General features: G+C 45.9%; 1 protein-coding gene across 1 annotated transcript in view; it reads left to right on the top strand.

Annotated features, from left to right (window-relative positions):
* The window catches only part of TOGARAM2 (TOG array regulator of axonemal microtubules 2), a 33,528-nt gene extending 22,231 nt beyond the window's left edge, over positions 1 to 11,297 (top strand). Inside the window, exons 14-19 of the mRNA XM_029071463.2 lie at positions 1,635 to 1,752; positions 1,900 to 1,997; positions 3,135 to 3,324; positions 4,329 to 4,545; positions 7,658 to 7,744; positions 10,774 to 11,297. Coding sequence (XP_028927296.1) covers positions 1,635 to 1,752; positions 1,900 to 1,997; positions 3,135 to 3,324; positions 4,329 to 4,545; positions 7,658 to 7,744; positions 10,774 to 11,033 — 970 coding nt within the window. The 3' untranslated portion in view covers positions 11,034 to 11,297. The remainder of the gene's footprint in view (positions 1 to 1,634; positions 1,753 to 1,899; positions 1,998 to 3,134; positions 3,325 to 4,328; positions 4,546 to 7,657; positions 7,745 to 10,773) is intronic.
* Positions 11,298 to 20,677: the final 9,380 nt, after the last annotated feature.

The following is a 20,677-nucleotide window of genomic DNA, read 5'->3' as shown; positions in this document are numbered from 1 at the left end:
TTTAACTTGTATAGAGCACTATATTGAGTGCTTGGGAGGGTACAATATAAGAGTTGGTAGGTATGTTCCCTGCTTACAATGAGCTTATAGTCAATCAATCAGTTGTATTTATTAAGATCTATGTGCAGAGCACTGTACTAAGTACTTGGGAAAGTATAAAACAATAGAATGAGCAGACATGTTCCCTGTCCAAAATGAGCTTACAGTCTAGAGGGGGAGACAGACATTAGTATAAATAAATAATTTATAATATATAATTTAAAGATATGTACATAAGTGCTGTGGGGGTTGGGGTGGAATGAATATCAAATGTCCAAAGGTCGCAGATCCAAGTGCATAGAAAAGAGGGCTCAATCGGGGAAGGCATCTTGGAGGAGATGGGACCTAGACACTTGTCTGCTCTGTTACCTTGGACAAGTCACTTCACTTCTCTGTGCCTCAGTTACCTCATCTGTAAAATGGGGATTGAGACGGTGAGCCTCACCTGGGACAGGGACTGCGTCCATCCCAATTTGCTAGTCTCTACCCCAGCACTTAGTAATAATAATAATAATAATAATGTTGGTATTTGTTAAGCGCTTACTATGTGCCGAGCACTGTTCTAAGCGCTGGGGTAGACACGGGAATCAGGTTGTCCCACGTGGGGCTCACAATCTTAATCCCCATTTGACAGATGAGGTAACTGAGGCACCGAGAAGTTAAGTGACTTGCCCAAAGTCACACAGCTGACATGTGGCCGAGCAGGGATTTGAACCCATGACCTCTGACTTCAAAGCCCGTGCTCTTTCCACTGAGCCACGCTGCTTCTCAGTACAGTGCCTGGCACGTAATAAGCTCTTAAACCAATATCATAATTATTATTAGAGGGAACCACAGTCTAGAGGGAACCCCAGCGTCCCTGTATTATTTCCAGCCTGGGTCCTCTTTGTTCTGTTAAGGGCTGGCTCATCAGCAGCTCACAACAGCCTCCCACCTGCCCTCTGATTGGTGGACAAGACTGTCTGTCCGGGTTTGAGCTTTCAGGTGGTCACTGCCAGGGGAGCTCCCCGACTTGGCTGCTCAGCCAGTAGAGACCAGCCCTGTGTCAGTGTGTCAGCGGGTCATCACCACGCTGTGCAAGTGCTCTGGCTGCAGGTGAAGTATCCAGCTGATGGTGCCTTGGGTCCCTCTGTTCTTTTTTGTTCAGAGCTTACTATGTGCCAGGCATTGTACTAAGTGCTGGAGTAGATACAGTTTAAGCAGTTGGACACAGTTCGTCACATAGGTCTCACAGTCTTCATCCCCATTTTGAAGATAAGGTAACTGAGGCACAGAGAAATGAAGTGGCTTGTCCAAGGTCACAGCAGACCACTGAAGGTGCTGGGATTAGAACCCAGGTCCTTCTGACTCCCAGGCCCATGTTCTATCCACTAGGTCATGCTGCTTTTCTTTACCTCTTCTCTCTCACCTCTGCATCCTCTCCTTTACCGTGTCTCCCACCCCATCCCTCATCTCCCCCCTTCTCTGACCCTTGGACTTTCAGGAGACCCCATCCTCCTCACTTAAGTGGAGGGGGAAGATCACTCTCCAGGGGAAGGACAGGGTATACCATGCTGTTGGCGTTTCTTCACTCCCATCCCTTCTCCATGTGGTAGGTTTTATGGCCGGAAGATGATGAACGTCTTAATGTCTCATCCCAAGTTCGATATGTATCTGAAGCAGTCGCTCCCATCTCACGACCTGCGGGATATCATGGTCGCCATCAAGCAGCGGGTGAGTGCTGGCAATAGCACTTCTCTCTCTCCCCTCCCTCTTCCCTCTCTCTCCCCTTCATCTTCCTTCCCTCTTTCTCCCCTCTTTCTCTCTCTTCTCTTTCTCCACTCCCCCCACCACCACATTTCTCTGTCTTCTCTTGCAAAGGGAGAAGAGAATGCCGAGCCTCCATCTGCCAAGGGCCGTAAGATCTCCGCAAACAGCAGTGTGACGGTGTCTCGGGGTGGCCTGCTCTCCAAGGAAGGGTACTGGTACCTTTTCTCTGTCTCTCACTTGGCATCCTCAGTTCTGGGTCTCCAGACGGGAATTGATTTGATCTTTCTGAAATCTGTCATTTCCTCGTTTCCTGGGTCTAGTTCCTAGGGGGAATCATGTCCTGGGGGATGCCAGGTGTGTGTTGGCAACCTGGAAAAGGGGGATTGGTTAGCGATTCCAAGTTGGAATAAGGATGGGATAAGACACTACATTGGGGTGAAGCTATAGGTTTGTCCAAGCTCCAGGCGACATTGGTTTCTTATTAAAAGATTGTTTCATTGGCATCATAGCTTTTTCTAGACCTACAAACAGGTTTTGTGGATTGTCATAAAGTTTGTGGTTCAGCCTGGATGCTTCTCATGCTGTTTGTTTTTTCTTAAATGCTTTCCTCTGTATAACTCTCTCAACTTCTATTTATCTAGGGGAGGGGAAGGAGAATGAGGAGAGGGGTGAAGACCCTTGCTTTGACTTTGTGCTGTTGAGTGCCTCGTGGTGTCCCCACCCCCGCCAACCCACAGGCTGAGAGAGCATTTTTCTGAAGTTCCCAAGCCCTTCCCAAGAGAAGCAGCATGGCCTAGTGGATAGAGCATGGCCCTGAGTGTCAGAGGAACTGGGTTCTAATCCTGGCTCTGACACTTCTCTGCTGTGTGGCCTTGGGCAAGTCACTTGGCTTCTCTGGGCTTCAGTTACCTCATTTTTAAAATGGAGATTAAGACTGCAAGCCCCTTGTGAGACATGGACTGTGTCCAACCTGATAGCTTGTATGTACCTCAGTGCTAGGTCAGTGGCTGACACAGAGTAAATGCTTACCAAATACCATTTAAAAGCAAAGTGACCAAAAAAGCCCAAAAGCACTATAGTGCTTCCAGTGCTAGACTGTAAGCTCGTTGTAGGCAGGGGATGTGTCTGCTGTATTGTTATATTGTACTCTCCCAAATGCTTAGTACAGTTCTCTGCTTACAGTAAACTCTCAATAAATGTGATTGAGTACATGGAAAATCCCAGCATCAGTTAGCTGGGGGTCTACTGGGCCTGAAGTTCAGTGGTTCCCAGCGGCTCTGTGTCCTCAGCGTTTCCCCTGGCTCGGGCAAGAGTGGTCCTGGTCAGCTCAGCCTCCCTCCTCTCAGGGGCAGCCCGGACCTGCAGCGGGGGGCCGGCCGCCGCTCCGCGCTACGCGGTGTCGAGGTGGCGGAGCAGCTGAGGGAGCTGAAGGAACTGCTGTCGGCCAAGGAGCACCAGGCGCGGTCGGAGGGAGTGAGGCTACTCCTGCAGTGCTGCAGAAACCACCGGGGACTGGTCTCCGGAAACGTAATTCAGGTAGGGGCGGGCCTTCTCCGGGACCTTTCTCTCCTGCTTCCTGTGGGTCTTCACAGGTGGGGTGTTTCCTTGACTCCAAGATGTTTCCATTCATTTGGCTTTTCTGACCTGATCCTTGTGGGAATATTGAATATTAGCAGTAGTAGTCGCATCTCTTGGAGGAGATGTGCCTTATTGCCACATCTCCTCCAAGAGGCCTTCCCAGACTAAACTCTCCTTTCCTCTTCTACCACTCCCTTCTACGTCACCCTGACTTGCTCCCTTTATTCATCCCCACTCCCAGCCCCACAGCACTTATGTACATCTCTGTAATATATTTAGATTGTAAGCTCATTGTGGGCAGGGAATTTGTCCTGCTTATTGTTATATTGTACTCTCTGAAATGTTTAGTATAGTGCTCTGCACACACTAAGTGCTCAACAAATACTATTGAATGAATGAATCATAGTTATTGAGTCTTTCCTGTGTACACAGCACTGTACCTTATTCACTGGGAGAGAATACCCGCCTGGCAATTAGATTTGAGAACTGAGAAGCAGCATGGCCTACTGGAAAGAGCAAGGGTCTAAAAGCTAAAGGACCTGGGTTCTAATCCCAGCTCTACCACTTATCTCCTCTGTGACCTTGGGCATGCCACTTCCCTTTGTTATGCCTCTGTTACCTTCATCTATAAAATGGAAGTTAAGACTGTGAGCCCTATCAGGGACATGGACTGTGTCCCACCTGATTAGCCTTTATCTACCCCAGTGCTTTCCACAGTGTCTGGCACATTGTAAGTGCTTAACAAATTAGACACAGTCCCTGTCCTTCGAGCGGCTCACAATCTAAAAATGAAAAGGGGACTGCCAACATAATAACATAAGGAGCAATGAATTCAATAATTTTTCTCCCTCCTACTCAGACTGTGAACCCCATGTGTGTTTCTCTGGGTGGCATGGGTCCATAATTTCTTCTTGTGCCTCCTAGCATTGACCAAGGACTCTTGCTTTTTTCTGCTCTGATAGATCTTTGACGATTTCATCCCGAGGCTTCAGGATTCTAACAAAAAAGTGAATCAACACGCACTGGAGTCACTCACCCAGATGGTACCCCTCTTGAAAGGGAGTTTACATCCAGTGCTAATCCCTGTCATCACCGCTGTCTCAGACAACCTGAATTCCAAGAATTCTGGGATTTACACAGCTGCAATCCAGGTTCTGGATACTATGATTGCCAACTTAGGTAAGGTGTTTCTGATCCTGCCCCAAAGACTCTTTGAGGTCTCTCCTGACTCTAGAGGTTCTTTAGTCCTGATTTTGGGATGGTCAAAGGTCTGGAAACCTAAAACCCAACTGTTCTTCAGAGTCAGAAAGTACTGGGTGGTCCTTAGGCCAGAGACTTGCTTTGAAAGGTGATGTTTTTCAGGCTGGTGTATGGGTAGAGGGTGTCAGAACTTGTGCAGGTAGAGCTGAACCTCACCTCTCATCTCAAGCTCATAAATATCACCATTTCGGGTGGATTTATGATTTGCTGCGTCTACTGTTACTACAGAGAAAACGGTGTAAATTCCCTTCTAAATTACAGCTGGTTCCAAATGAGACTCTTCATAAATGAGATTGCCTTTGTCAACAACCACAAAACCAAAGGCCTTTATTATTCATGGTATGGAGAGGATGTGTAGAAAAACCTGCATCCAGCAAATATGCTTATACTTTGGCTAAATTAACATCCTTCTCTTGACAGAGAAAATGCTTGACTCCAGGGCCCCTCACGACAACTCAGAACGTGTGGCTCACTGTCTTTGAGACCTTCCCTGACTAAGCTCTCCTTTTCTCTTCTCCCACTCCTTTCTGCATTGCCCTGACTTGCTCCCTTTGTTCATCCCCTCTCCCAGTCCCACAGCACGTATATACATAGCTGAAATTGATTTATATTAATGTCTGTCTTCCACTCTAGACACTAAAGTCTTCGTAGGTAGGAAATGAGTCTGTTATATTATTACACTCTCTGAAGCACTTAGTACAATGTTCTGCACACTGTAAGCACTCAATAAGTAAGATTGCTGACTGAGGGCTGCCCTTAGCTCCTGACCTGGGGACACACAACACTGATCCACGAATGTCTTCCCCGGTGCGAATGTCTTCCCCAGTGAAGATGTCTGGCTCTCCTTAGAGGCCTGATCAGTGTAACCTGTATAATGTCCTCCTCGGTCCCTTCCCTAGTTCTACCCACTCAGGGCTTTTTTCAGTGGGGATGGGAGACCTAACCCCAGTTTCGGGCAGCACCCGGGGACGGCTTAACCAGGTTCTCTAGTTCCATGTGCAGGTTATTGATGGAAACTTTTTGCCACCTGGGACCTGAGATCCGTTCCTGTAGGATGCCCATCAGGTCCCTCGTGGCCACTTGGGAGCACCAATCCTTACTGGGCACAACCTTCCGCCCTGTTGGGTGCTTCTCGTGTAGCAGTCTGCACCATAGTCGTCCAGCTTATTGATCGCAACTTCTGTAGACCCGAAGATCGAAAGCTGCAATCAAGCGCTTACTATATATAATGCAGAGAAATCAACACTGGGGTAAATGTAACATAATCAGTTTGGGCACAATCTCTTTCCCACATGGGGCTTGTGGTCTAGGTAGGAGAGAGAAGGACTTGATTCCCATTTTTTAAATGAGGCATAGAGTAGGTAAGTGACATGCCCAAAGTCACACAGCAGACAAGTGACAGGACTAGACAGGATTAGAACCCAAATTCTCTGACTCCCAGCCCTGTGCTCTTTCCATTAGGCCGGGCTGCTCCCTTCTTTAATAGTCTCTGATAAAGCAGAAAGACAGTTGTGCATCTATTGGTGTCTTGTGTTCCTCTCTAATTCAAGGATAATGCTAAGGGAATGCTGAATGCAGTTCCAGAAACAGCACACTAAAAAGAAAGAACACAGAACTGGGAGTCAAAAGATCCAGGTTCAAGTCCTGACTTCACCCCTTTCCTGCTGTGAGACCTTGAATAAGGCATTTAACTTCTCCTTGCCCGTTTTCTCATCTGTAAAATGGAGATTCAATACCTGTTGACCTTCTCCCTTAGACTGTGAAACCCTTGTGAGAAAGGGAAAATGTCTGATCTGATTATCTTGAATCTATCCCAGAGCTTAGAGCAGAGGAAGCACTTAACGAATAAAGTAATAGCTAATTAAATTAATTAAATAATAATTCTTAATAAAATATCTCCAAGCTGTTTTGCTGTCCTCCCATAAGGCTAATCACTCAGAAATATAGGAGTAGAGTAGGTTGAAATTGTTAGTTAGCTGGTCCACACTGAGGATCCTTGAGGCAGATGGGGAGCTGATGGATTAGGGGAGGAGAAAGAGGAGACTGATCACAGAGGAAGGAGCAGGTGGTGAAGGATGATGGTGAATCAACTCTAGTGCCGGAGGCAGCAGGGATATGGGTTGACAGTTGCCATGTTTTGTCACATGGTGTTGCCATGGGCTTAATAACATAGTGAACACTCCATCTCTGTTAGCCCGAGCAAAAGCTGGGCTGGCAAGCAGCGAAAGTTGATGCCACCTGGATTCCTACCCCATTCATCCTTGCTCTCGGTGTTGTCACAAGCCAGCTGCAAAGCTTCCCTTTCACTCCTCATAGATAGACCTTGAGTTAAAAAGATCTTCCTCCTCTCCACACTGTCAGCAGTGGCAGTGTCATAAGGATGAAAAATTAAACTCAAAGGAGATAAAATCTTTTAGAAAACAGCTTTGACTCTTTGAGGTCTTTTGGTAACTCATGGTAATTGTAATTTTTATTTAGTGCTTACTGTGCCCCAAGCACTGTATTAAGCTCTGGAGTAGATTCAAGATACTAAGGTTGGACACAGTCCCCATCCCGTGTCTAGAGGAGAGGGAATACAGGTATTTAATTCCCATTTTACAATCAATCAATAGCATTTATTGAGTGCTTACTGTGTGCAGAGCACTGTACTAAGTGCTTGGGAGAGTGCAATACAACAGGGATGGCAGATGTATTCTCTGCCCACAAGGAACAGCCTAGAGTCTAAATAATTTACAGATATGTTAATAACTTCTGTAGGGATGAAAGTGTCTAACTAGTACTTACAGAAGAGGAAACTGAGGTACAGAGAAGTAGTGACCTGGCCAAGGTCCCATAGCAGGCAAGTGACAATGCTGGAATTAGAACCCAGGTTCTCTACCTCCCAGACATATGCCCTTTCCACTAAGGCCATGCTGCTTCTCATCTTGATGGTAAATGACCAAGGAGTAGGGGGATTAGGGAACAAGGTGTTTGGAAAGGAAAAGGAGTTATGATCCTCAGTCTTCTCATCTCCATCTTTCATTCTCCACAGATAACCTCTGGCTTCTTCAAGCGTTTGCCGGCCGAGTACGTTTTCTCTGCGGGCGAGCTGTGCGCGACATCACGGAGCGTCTGTCCGGTGAGAAGCGGCTCTCCCCAGTGGGACTTGCCCCTCTGCGTTAAGATGTAGCCAGGGATAGTTTTCTAAGTCAGCTTCTGGCTTTAGGGTAGGATTGGGTGGGTTGGGGAAGGTTATCTCTTGACCTATTGGCTCACGAATGTGTCCGTGACTCAGTGTTGATCCATCCCAGGCTCTGTGCGTTATTCGCATGCAAGTGTGAAAATCACTTCCCAGATGCCCTGAACTGGAGAGGTGGGGGAGAGAGGCGGGTGGGGAAAAAGGCGGGGGGAAACGGGGAAAGTGGGGGAGAGAGAGAGAAGTCAAAAACAATCTGCTTTCCATAGTTTGCTAGGGAGTATGCCACATTGAATGTGGGGGTCAAGAAGTGCTGCTACTCTCTCACTAGACTGCAAGGTCTTTGAGGGTAAGGATCGTGCCTGCTTTCTCTATTGAACTCTTCCAACCACTTAGTACAGTGCTCTTGATTGGACCTAATGGACGCTCAGTAAACACTATCACTACTACTAGGTTCAAGTGCTTCCAGGGCAGATTGATGTGTACCTACAAAGAGAGCCCAGCTGCGTATTAGAGGGGGTCCTTTGCCAGAGTCTATTAGTACAGATGGAAAAGTAATAAGGACCAGATCCTTCTTCTTCCATGTAATAATAACAACTGTAGTTTCTGTTAAGCGCTTCCTATGTGTAAAACATTAGTCTAAGCACTGGGTCAAGTACAAGGTAATCAGATCGGTACTTAGTCTAAGTAGGAGGGACCACAGGTATTGCACCCCCATTTTACAGATGAGAAAAGTGAGGCCCAGAGGAGTCAAGTGACTTGCCCAAGGTCACAGTAAGCAAGAGGCAGAGCCAGATTTAGAACCCAGGTCCTCTGACACCCTGGCATGTGTTGTTTCCACTAGGCCACGCTGCTTATCCACCCAGAATAACTTTTGAATCAAATCAATAATCAGGATGAGAAATCTTGGAGGAGTCCAACCAGTTTGACAACCCCTTGGATGGTTCATTCATGGTGAAACACAAAACCATTAGCAAGATGGCAGCTTAATTCAGCTTTTCCATCAGTTACTTCAAGAAGCTAAGACCCAGAGAGAGCCATGCTGGTCAAAGATATTTAATAAATTAATCATATTTGCTGAGCACTTACTGTGTGCAGATCACTGTACTAAGCACTTGGAAAAGTACTATATAGCGATAAACAGGCATATTCCCTGCTCACAGAGAGCTTACAGTCTAGAAGGAGAGATAGATTCATTCATTCAGTGGTATTTATTGAGCGCTTACTATGTGCAGAGCACTGTACTAAGCACTTGGAATGAACAGTTTGGCAACTGATAGAGACAATCCCTGCTCAATGACGGGCTCACAGTCTAATCGAATATTAATATATATAATTATTAATATTATGCACATAATATATGCACATGAGTGCTGTGGGGCTGGGAGAGGGGATAAATAAAGGGAGCAAGTCAGGGTGACACAGGAGGGAGTAGAAAAAAAGGAAATGAGGGGTTAGGGAAGGCCTCTTGGAGCTGTGCCTTCAGTAAGGCTTTGAACCCGGGAGAGAGTAATTGTCTTATATATAAAAGGAGAAAGGGCATTTTAGGCCAGAGGCAGGACGTGGATAAGAGGTCGGGGGCAAGATGGATGAGACTAAGGTACAGTGAGAAGGTTAGCATTAGAGGAGAGAGTATGAGGTTAGAAAGCATTAAATTTATCCTGCCAAGTTGCCAAGCTAGCACAAGGTGATTAGGACACTTTTGGAGAAAGAAAGCAGCCATGTAGTAGAACAAAGACAGGGTCATTTTCTATAGGGTTCTTAATTGGATTAAATCTAAGTAGAAATCTACTTGAATTTACCCTCATTCGAAAGGGCAAAAATGCACTTGTAACAATTCCTCCTTCAATCTAGGAGTAACAGCCAGGGAGCAGAGAAGATAGTAATTTCCACTGCCTCAGAGAGCTAACTAAAAATAGCGTGACTTTAATAGGAGGAAATCATGTGCTAATTAACCCAGCTGCCTTAAATCCTAAATTTAATAGGGCTTGCTCCATTATGATGAATCCCAGGTGGGAATCTGCAGCCATCCTCAACTGGAAAGCTCCCTGGCATTCTATTGGTGTTTGAGCAGAATTCCCATAAACCCAGGATTTGGTTCTCTGTTGACTTTAATCTTTCTGCCAAAAGGGAATTTGAGTAGAAATCTTTCTCTGTTTGGCTGTGAGGGCGGCAATGGTAGGGGAATGGGTTTTTTTTGTTCTTTTCTTTTTTTTTAATAGCATTTAAGTGTTTACTATGTATTAAGCATGGGATAGATACAAGCTAATCAAGTTGGTCATAGTCCATGTCCCACACGGGGCTCACAATCTTAACCCCTATTTTACAGATGAGGTAACTAAGGCACAGAGCAATTAAGTGACTTGTCTAAGGTCCCTCAGCAGATGTGACAGAGCCAGGATTAGAATCCAGGTCCTTCTGACTACATTGTTGTTGGAATGTAAGGCTGTACTCCCCTTCAAACTCCCAAATGTCCTCTGCCTTCAGTCCAGAGCCAGTACTGATGGCCCACATTGCCCTGATTTGAATCGTAAATACATGACTGGGGAAGATGAGAGCTGTGCTCTCCAAAAGGCAGTCGATCTGGAAAGGGCTTAGTAGTTGTTGTTGTTCTCAACAGGTATAGTAGTGACAGGCCCGGCTTCCTCCAGCTCCACCTTACTCAAGGATAGAAAAGCGGGAAACAGCCAAAGTGGGTGATGCATCAGCTGTTCCCTCCAACCAGGCTGATTCAGTGGACAGCTGACATAAGGCCACTGCTTCTCCTCAGGCTTTCATTTCCTTTGCTCGTAAAGTGAAGAAAGTCATCCCGACCCTCTGCCTGGTTTTTTTAGTGGGGAGAATTCATGTCAGCTTCCACCTTGAGATCCCTGGGTGCTGCTGCTCCCTGGAATAGAATCTGGGTGGCAAAGGCAGGGTGTCCGAGGGTCCTGTCCTAAATCAATGATGTTTTCTGGTCTTCTGTCTCTCAGTGCTGGTGGTGTCGGTGTATCCTCGGAAGCCTCAGGCCGTGGAACGCCACATCCTCCCAGTCCTCTGGTACTTCCTGAGCAACATGATCGGCAGCGGGGTGCTTCCTGGTCATGGGGGGTACGTCCGGTTGGTGGTGAGCAAGCTGGCTAAGAGCCTGCAGGAACAGATGGGCTCCAGGCTGCAGGAATATGCCAGCAGTCAATCCACACATGTCAAGAGATGCCTTCAGGGACTCTTAGATGCGGAGGGCTCCCAGTGAGATCCAGCGGGGACAAAGAGTGGGGAGGAAAGAAAACACCTCCATCTGGAGACATCTGGCAGCCCAAGCCCCTTCTCAGTTGGAGAAAAGATGGATGAGAAATGGGCAAGAATAATTTCTCTCTTTTTTATGGTATTTAAGTGCTATACTTATACTATATGCACTATATATCAAGCAGTCTTCTAAACCCTGAGATAGATAAAAGGTTGGACACAGTCCATGTCCCCCTGAAGCTTCCAGTCTAGGAGGCCAAACAGGTATTGAATCCCCATTTTGTAGTTGAGGAAACTGTGGCACAGAGAAATTAAATGACTTTCCCAAGGTCACGCAGCAGGCAATTAGCAGAGTCAGGATTAGAACCCAGGTCCCCTGCTCCCCAGTCTGTGCTTTATCCATGCTGCTTCTTTTTTGCAAGTGGAAGAATCTACTTTAGCAGAAACCCTTCGAGGTCCAAATGTACATAGTATATTTTGAGAAGAAATTGCCTATTTTCTGAGGCCTTATTTTCTTACTCTTCTTTTTGCCAGAGAGAGCTACAAAGGTATTTTTGTAAAAAGTAATTTCTTGTGGAATTGGGATGGGATCTAAAAAAGGCAGGAATCTAAAAAATAGAAGTCTCATATTTCCCACTGAGTTGGGGAAAAGAACAGAAGGATGCAAAGGAAAGGGAAGATTTTCCTGGTCTCTGAAAGGAACGAGAGAAAAAAGACCTTCCGGAGGAGGAGGAGATCCTGGAAAACAGTGGGTGCATTTGTCCATCTCTGCTGGGGACCACCTGGAGATGTTTTGTCGCTTGAGGAGTTGCAACATTGGGCTTAGAAATCACAGATGCTGATCCTGAACTGTCCCACCCTGGCATGGAGTGGCAGACTCTGAAGTGGAGAGAGCCTTGAAAGTAGATGGATCTGAAACACAACCAGAAGATCACGAAGGGACCTTTTAAAAATGAATGTTTTTATCCCTGCAGCTCCATATTCCTAATCAGATTGGTAAAGTACATTTGATCACCCCCTGAGCTCTTTTTCCTAATTTCTCTCAACCTTGAAAAACTGATCCATTCCCAGATATTGGTGACACCAGCATTTTGTTACGTGGTATTTAAATGCTTACTATGTGCCAGTCACTGGGGTAGATAACAGCTAATCAGGTAGGACAGAGTCCAGATCCCACATGAGGCTCAGTCAACCCCCAATTTCTGTAGGACCCCATGGTTCCTCACATACACTTAACATACTGTGTCTCATTCTACAGTTTTTAGGATTTTTAATCTCTGAGGCTTTGGCAGGTCCCACGGGTCTTGGGAAACTTAGAATCTCAGAATTTTAAATCCATCGATCGCCCCTAAAATAAAGAGCACCAGACCTGATTTTCAACGCTTCTACTTTGCCCTGATCTGAAGGGAGCCAGTCTTCTCACTTTGGCCCCCTGGATTCCATCCTTCCCACAACAAGGCTCAGGCTGGACCTGTTAGGACTTAGCTTTCATCCCTGGGGGCAGGAGAGGGGAGAAGCAAGATTGGAGGGGAGGCTCGGTTTTGGTGGTGGCAGCAGCTACCAGCAGAGACGAGCTGGCCCTGTCCGGGCCATTTCTTGGAGCTTCGGTTGCAACCAGAGAGATTATTTCCAGGGGAGGCACAGATCTTCAAGAAACAGCCCGGAAAGGCAAGGTCACCCAGGCAGTGGGTATCCCTGCTGCTGCTATCCAGACTGCAGCAACCATCTCTGGTCTTTGTTGTTTGCTGCTGGGGCATCAGTGGCAATGAAATTGTACTAGTGGTACAGCTTGGTGAGTCTGTCCCCATCCCCCTCCCTCTCCCCTTGTCACCTCTTCTCCCCTCCTTTCATTCATTCAGTAGTTTTTATTGAGCATTTACTATGTGCAGAGCACTGTACTAAGCACTTGGAATGTACAATTCGGCAACAGAGACCATCCCTGCCCATTGACGGGCTTACAGTCTAATCAGGGGAGATGGACAAAAACAAGACAACTTAATCACGATAAATAGAATCAAGGGGATGTACACCTCATTAACAAAATAAATAGGGTAATAAAAATATATACAGATGAGCACAGTGTGAGGGGAGGGGAAGGGAGAGGGGAAGGAGCAGAGGGAAAGGGGGGAAAGGGGGCTTAGCTGAGGGGAGGTGAAGAGGGAGCAGAGGTAGCAGGTCATCATGTACATTGGCTGTTTTCCTGAAGTCATCAGTGTCCCAGGGCACATAGTGTTGGAGCATTTCTACTCTGACCCTGGTGGTCCCTAACCCCCTTTCCTTGTCTCCACTTTTGGATCTTTTCATCTTCCAGGATTATTTCCACTGGGGTGGCTCACCCCCTAGTAACTCAACCTGCATCAGAGAGCTACTTTCTTCAAACCAAATGCTGTTTCTATTTTCCTGTCTCTAATAAAACACAACTAACCACCCAGCCTACCCCTTGGGTGTCATTTTTGTCGCTATTTCCCACACACTCCATCTAGGGCCAAACTGTGCCTTACCGAATAACTCATACAGAGTGACATTAGTCAGACAATTCCTCTCCTTTCCTAGCTCAGGTCCAAACTACATCACATCTGGCCGTGCTATGGGACTCTGTCTTCAGCCTCTCCTTTTCCCAGTCTATCCTTCCCAATAGGAATGGCAAAAATTTATTTCCTCAAGGGTCAGTCTCCAAGTTCCTCCTAGTCACAGAGCCCAAGGTGGCTCCCAATCAATTTTCAAACAAAAACTCCCAAATGTGGGCTTTTATGGACAGCTCCTTTGTGTAGCTGCTCACAACTCCTACTCCTGCTTTCCATATGAATCTCATTTCTCTGGGTCCCCCATCCATATCATCCCCCTCCACTCCTCTTCTCTGATGCTCTCTCCTTCTGCTTTGCCACATGCACCTTGTCATTTCCCTACTTTAAAATTCCAGTGAAAACCCAACCCTCAGGCTCAAACTCCCTTCTGTAAATCATAAGCTTCTGTATTTCTGCTACATACATTCTTGCTGATCTATTATAAATTCATAAGCTTCTACTCAGTGTGTTTTATGTCTGTTTGTTTGAATATTTGTATTCTCTTAGCAACTGAAAAGCCAGATGAACGGAGCACTGGCTTTGAGGGATGCAGCATCACAACTTGAAAGCCGCACCTGGAGAACCTCTGGCAGACTGGGGAATGGTTTCGGGGCTAGTGAGAGAGAGAAATGATTCGCTTAGTAACATTTTTTAATGTTGGCACATATGAACCACCGGTGGGTAAGTAGTTCGTGTGTATGTGTATTCCCTTGAAAGAGGTTGGCAGTGTAACTGGTGACTGACTTGGGAGGAGACAACACAAGCGTAGCAAAATTGTAAGGTGGTTTTGACTAGCATTCATAGCAAAACCATTTTTTCCTGAGTCTCATAGCACTGGACGGACACTTCATTCATCCAAACGGCCTCCCTGGGAGGCAGGTTGGACTGATGACAAGTTTTACAATGAGAAACAGGATCAAAGGAGGAAAATGACTGCCCTAAATTGGGGAGTATGATATGGAGCCTCCCCCTCAGCCCCAACTAGATTGCTACTAGACAGACCCGAAGGCCCCAAGGTCGTGGAAAGGAAGGGCAGTTGGAACCCTCACTCAGGAGAGTAACATCAATTGTCCCACCCACCAGAGTGAGGCCCAGAGAGGTCCAGGGTTCATGTGAAATTGTGCAGTAGCCACAAGGATAGCTGCCTTGTGGTGGAGGAGACCGAAGGTGTGAGAGGTCTGGCACTCCAGATCCTAGGCTCCCGAGTCACCTTCAAGTAACAGACCTAGGGGCCTAATCCTTGGCTTTTTAGCTATGCAGCTAACGTTTTGCTGGAAAGAAAAAAAAGAAACACATTCCTATTGTAGGGGGGAAAAATCAGAGAGGTTGGTCTCAGGCTCCTCTTCTGTAATGGTCTACCCCCTGCGCGGTGAAGAGAATCCACAAGGGAGGATGGGGAGAAATAAGCAGGAGGAGGAGTAGCTTCTGTCTCAGCTCCCTGTCCCCACCATCAATTTGAGGCAGAGGTGGCAATAAAGAATGTCTTTCTTTTTATCCCAGCTATGTAATTACCTTTCTGTGGCTTCACAGCCATTATTAACATTACCTTGCCTTCTCCTTGAGCCATTTATATAGCTAGAAAGTGATCTAATCCCCCTGCCCAAGGAGTCAGAAGTCATTCACAAAACAATAACTTAAGAAGTCACTGGGGTTTCATGACAGAAAAAAAAGTTGGATAAATAATTTCCATGAAGGCAGTTTGTAAGAGTGCAGAGTCTGATTGCTCTCCCTTTGGCTGTTACTGTTCAGAGCCTTTTGAAGTAAAGCCTGAGCTGACTTGTGAAGGAAGCTAACTTGCTCTGACTCCTTAATTTTGTGCCTAAAATCCCAGTTGTCTCAGATCCTTCAGAAAATTGATGTGGAGACAGCTTCAGCCAGTAAGGGAATGGCAGGGGAGATGGAACCTTTGAGAAACATCAAGCTTTATGGAATGGCCTGCACTTTTATGTCTGGGAGCATCATCTTTTTTGAGCATCTACTGTGAGCAGAACACTTTATCATGTGCTTGGGAGAGAAAAATCATAGTGAAAGACCTGGCTTCTGTCTTTTTTTTTTTAATGGTATTTAAGAGCTTACTATGTGCTAGACACTGTACTATGTGCTGGGGTAGATACAAGTCCATGTCCCACTTGGTGCTCACAGTCTTAATTCCCATTTTACAGATGAGGTAACCAAAGCACAGAGGAAGTGAAGTGACTTGCCCAAGGTCACATAATAGACAAGTGAAGGAGTTGGGAGTAGAACCCAGGTCCTTCTGATTCCCAGGCTCATGTTCTATCCACTAGGCCATGCTGCTTCTACCTTCAAAGAGTTTGCAATCTAATGGAACAGTAACAGCAATGGGCGCATAACTGTTGAACTCACACTTTGCTTTTTTTGATACTGGAATGTCTAATGAGCACAGGTCATAACAGTCTATAGTTAAACTGGAGGAGGAGGGTTTTAGGTCAGATGCTCCGAGGAACTTCTTGATGGTAGTGGTGGAAGCTAGGAGATATTCCAGAGTGCATTTCAAAAGAAGATGGGGAAGCTGTGTGAGGGTGGGAGAAGGGTTATTTATATCAAGTCCTGCCTGGAGACCTGATGATCTTTGGAAATTGCTCCCAGTCCTAGGGTTTTGTAGTTCCAGGAGGAACAGAAGGCAGTTTCTTTTACCCTTGGATGCTGCTTCCAGAGCTTTCAACTAAAAGTCTAGACAAAACTGCAAAGTTATATTGGTTGTATTTTCCAAGTGGGAGCAGCATGGTCTAATGGAAAGAGCATAAGCCTGGGAGTCAGAAGACTGGGGTTATAATGCTACCTCTTCTACTTACCTGTTGTGTGACTTCAGGCAAGTCAGTTAACCCTTCTGTGCCTCAGTTTCCTCATCTGTAAAATGGAGATTCAATTCCTGTTCTCTGTCCTACTTAGACCATGAGCCCCTTGGGATGGTTTAGACCAGGGCTTTTCACCTTCTTTTACTGAAGGTCCCTATAGCAGTACCTCAACCCATATCTCTGGTGGGGGTATGGCAAGCTGTCGAATGATGACTTAGGGGGGAGAAATCAAACCATGCTTATGGGGACAAAGCAAACTAACAGTAAATACCCCTTTACATGGAAGTCCCTTCAGCAATTATCTAAAGAAAGCAAGGAAACTGTTTATCCTGATCTTTCCTTAGAAAAACAAATGGCCTCTGTGGTTTCCCTCCAGGCAAGTATTCTCCACACTTTAATAATAATAATAATAATGTTGGTATTTGTTAAGCGCTTACTATGTGCAGAGCACTGTTCTAAGCGCTGGGGTAGATACAGGGTAATCAGGTTGTCCCACACGAGGCTCACAGTTAATCCCCATTTTACAGATGAGGTAACTGAGGCACAGAGAAGTTAAGTGACTTGCCGTGACTTGCCCACAGTCACACAGCTGACAAGTGGCAGAGCCGGGAGTGGAACTCATGACCTCTGACTCCGAAGCCCAGGCTCTTTCCACTGAACCACGCTGCTCCCACTTTAGAGGTGGGATACTCCTTTAACGTTTCAGGCAGCCAGTTGTATTTACTGAGCGCTTACTGTGTGCAGAGCCCTATATTAAGTGCTTGGGAGAGTGCAATACAACAATGAACAGACACATTTTCTGCCCCAAACAACCCACAGGTTGAAAAGTACTAGTTTAGGGTCAGTGTCCAAGGGTTTTCAGGAATTTCCTCATGCAAATCACTGGGGTCTAGTTCTTGGAAAAACTAGCCAAGTTGCATTTCAAAGACCTGAGTGTAATCAACAATGTTATCGGGCACTCAACCATAAAACTGAGCCATTCTCCTTTTGTAGCAAATACACCTTTAATTACATTTCATAAAAGTGTCTAGACAGATTGGAAATTTTATATGAACCATAGACTGATAGGGGAACAAACAAATCTGCTGTAGAACCACTTCTGTTTAATAGCCTCCGAACACATTTACTTTATAGTAATTTGAGACCACTTTTGACATGGTAACACTTAAAAAAACATGGCACTTGGAAAGATTTCCTTATCAGCAGAAGGCATGCTGTGTGCTTGACAAGGTGTGAAGCAGTCAGTGGGAACCATGATTTGATGAGCAATTCATAGCTATGTTCTTCAATTTCTGCAGGAGTGTTGTGTACAAAACACTAATTTTAAAACAGTAATTGAATCACTGAGCGGCTTCTCAGCAGTGTTCGCTATTGAGCTTGTCAAATGCGTACACTTCTCATTACAAGTCAGTCGTTTTGGATCAGTCAGCTTGGGCAACAGGGAGAGCAGTTTGGGGGTTTTTGTGGGAAACAAGAAGGAAGGATGAGACCCCCATCAATAAGCGATGAGTCTGAACCAATGATGCTTTGTCGGGTTGGGGTTCACCTCTCATATTTTAAAAGTTACCCGTTTCTGGAGACGCTCTGGTTTGAATGGGTAGTGCCTGTTCTCAAGGCCGCAGATCTGGATAAAGCAAAACAGCTGAGTCATGAATAAATATGATTCATTCAGTCATATTTACTGAGCTTTCACTGTGTGCAGAACACTGTACTAAGCACTTGGGAGAGTACAATACAACAAGAAACAGAAACATTCCCTGCCCAAAACAATTCCCCAGGGCTCCAAACAGAGTCAGCTTGGCCACATTTTGAAAGTGAGACCACAAGGCAAAGATTCCAGGGCTGGAAGTCAGGACATCTGGCTTCTAATCCCAGCTCCATCACTTACCTACTATGTGACCTTGGACAAGTAGTTAACGTCATTGATTTCCTCATCTATAAAATGGGGATTCAATGCCCGTACTCCCTTCTCAGACTGTGAGCCCCATGTGGAACGGGGACTGTGTTTGATCTGATTCTATTGTATCTATTCCAGCACTTAGTTGTGGTTAGCATGCAGGAAATGCTTAATAAATTCCACAGTTAATATTGTTAAGCACCTGGGAAAGGTGTGGGACCATCACCACAGCATTGTGAACACAGTCCAGATATTTAAATTCAGTATGGAAATCTTTTTAGGATGAGTTGCTCCTATGGGAGTGTAACTTCAGTGGTGTGAGCCTATGGCTGCTGAAAGTCTAGAGTTGATTGAAGAACAGTGGCAAGACCACCATTTATAGCTCTGGGTAGATAGGGTTGGGAGCTCCAGTAGTTCAACTGCCTACACTGCCCCCGCCTCCATTGAGCCTGATGGGGATCAATTAATCAATCAGTCAATGGTATTTATTGAGCACTTACTGCATGAAGGGAACTAAGTGCTTGGGAAGATACAATATAACAGGTTGATAGGCACATTCCCTGCCTGCGATAAGCTTACAGTCTAGAAGGGGAAACATGTCAATATAAATAAATGACAGCTATGTACATAAATGTTGAGGGGCTGAGGGTGTTGTAGTTGTATCAGGTACTTAAAGGGTAGTGCTTAATTGGATTCTGGAAGCAATTTCTCCAGACAGAATCTGTGTGTGTGTGTACACGTGCAGTTATGTATGCAGGCATGTGTTGGTTCATACCATAGAACAGATAAAGGATCAGGTAGTTCTGCTCTTTGACCCCCTCAGCAAAGTACTTACCCACCCACCCAGGGATCTCTCACTGCTTGTGTTGGCCCCTATTATCACCTAAGGCAGAGGGGGAATTTTCTTTTCCATCCCAGGTGCTGTAATGGCTAGTTCCAGCTCCCTGCTTGACGTCACATGCAATTCCTCCAGGTTCCCTGGGAGCCTCCTGGTCCTGCTGGTCCTCAAAGAGAGAGCTCAGTATATGAATCTTCAGACACCTCCTGTACATCTGCATGCATGCATAGCTGATCCACCCCTGGAGAGTGGCAGAGTGGGCTGTGGTCATTTTTACCCATAGTACCTCAGGAAGGGATGTCTGACACAATATCCATTCCCATCCCATGAATGCACTTGCATTTACTCCCTTTATTCATCCCTCCGCCCCGTAGCACTTATGTACATATCTGTAATTTATTTACATTAATGTCTGTCTCCCCCTCTTGACTGTAAGCTCACTCTGAGCAGGGAATGTCTCTACCAACTCGACTAATTGTTATAGTGTACTCTCCCAGGTGGTTAGTACAGTGCTCTATACACAGTAAGCATTCAATAAATATGATTGAACAAAAGATGGACTTCCCCACAGACAAGGCATTTTAAGAAGTAAGGGGCAGAGCTGGGATCAAATCATGGTCCTGGGACTCTTGTGTAGGTTTTTGATGGAGCAGTTGTCCAGCAGTTTCCAAATGGGAGGTCTCAGCAGAGTCTGGTAATGATCAGATAATGATGATTCATGTGGAAGTGGGTTATTTTGTCTGAATGATCCACATCTTGGTTTCTTCAGTGGAGATTTGGCCTCTGTCTGTTAAGTAGAGAGGACATCAAGGAGACTCCTGCCCTTGTCTGCAGCCCATTTCACTCTCTTTTTTGCAACTCCCGAGAGCAGTTGTGTTACAGCACCCGTGCCGGAGCCAGACCGTTTTGAGGATTCTGCCCAGCGAAAGAAGAGTAAGTAACAAGTGAGCCTGATGGCCCTGGAAGGCTGACATACCTGGAGAAGAATGCAGAATCCTCTCGCTGGTTTCCATCAGAATCCTGGGGTTCGTAGCCAACCCTACCTAGGCTCTCTGGGGGTTTTTGAGTAGGCAGGGGTTTTAGCGCAGAGGTATGGAAATGTTACTGACACTGTTCTCTCCTCATTCTCTTCTTATCTCTCTGGCCATTCTTTCTCACTCTTTCACTGGCTCTTCCTCCCCATCAAAGGTGCCCCTCAGGCTCTATTTTGAGTCCCCTTCTCTTAATAATTAATGAAAATTGTGGTTTTGTTAAACCTCTACTGTGGGTCAAGCACTGTTCTAGCACTAGGGTAGATACCAGTTAATCAGTTTTACATGGGGTTCATAGTCTAATTAGGAAGGAGAACAGGGATTGAATCCCCATTTCATAGATGAGGAAACTGAGACTTATGAGTTACATGACTTGCTCAAGGTCACACAGCAGGCAAGTGGCAGAACCGGGAGTAAAACCCTGGCCCACTGATTCCCAGGCCGATGTTCTTCTTCTAGGCCATGCTGTTTCCCCCTTTGCACTTTTTTCCTGGTAAACTGTGGA

This window comes from Ornithorhynchus anatinus, chromosome 9, assembly GCF_004115215.2.
Source record: "Ornithorhynchus anatinus isolate Pmale09 chromosome 9, mOrnAna1.pri.v4, whole genome shotgun sequence".
Taxonomy (NCBI): Eukaryota; Metazoa; Chordata; class Mammalia; order Monotremata; family Ornithorhynchidae; genus Ornithorhynchus; species Ornithorhynchus anatinus.
The sequence above is the reverse complement of the archived record's forward strand: the minus strand, read 5'-3'. Positions and strand labels throughout refer to the sequence as shown.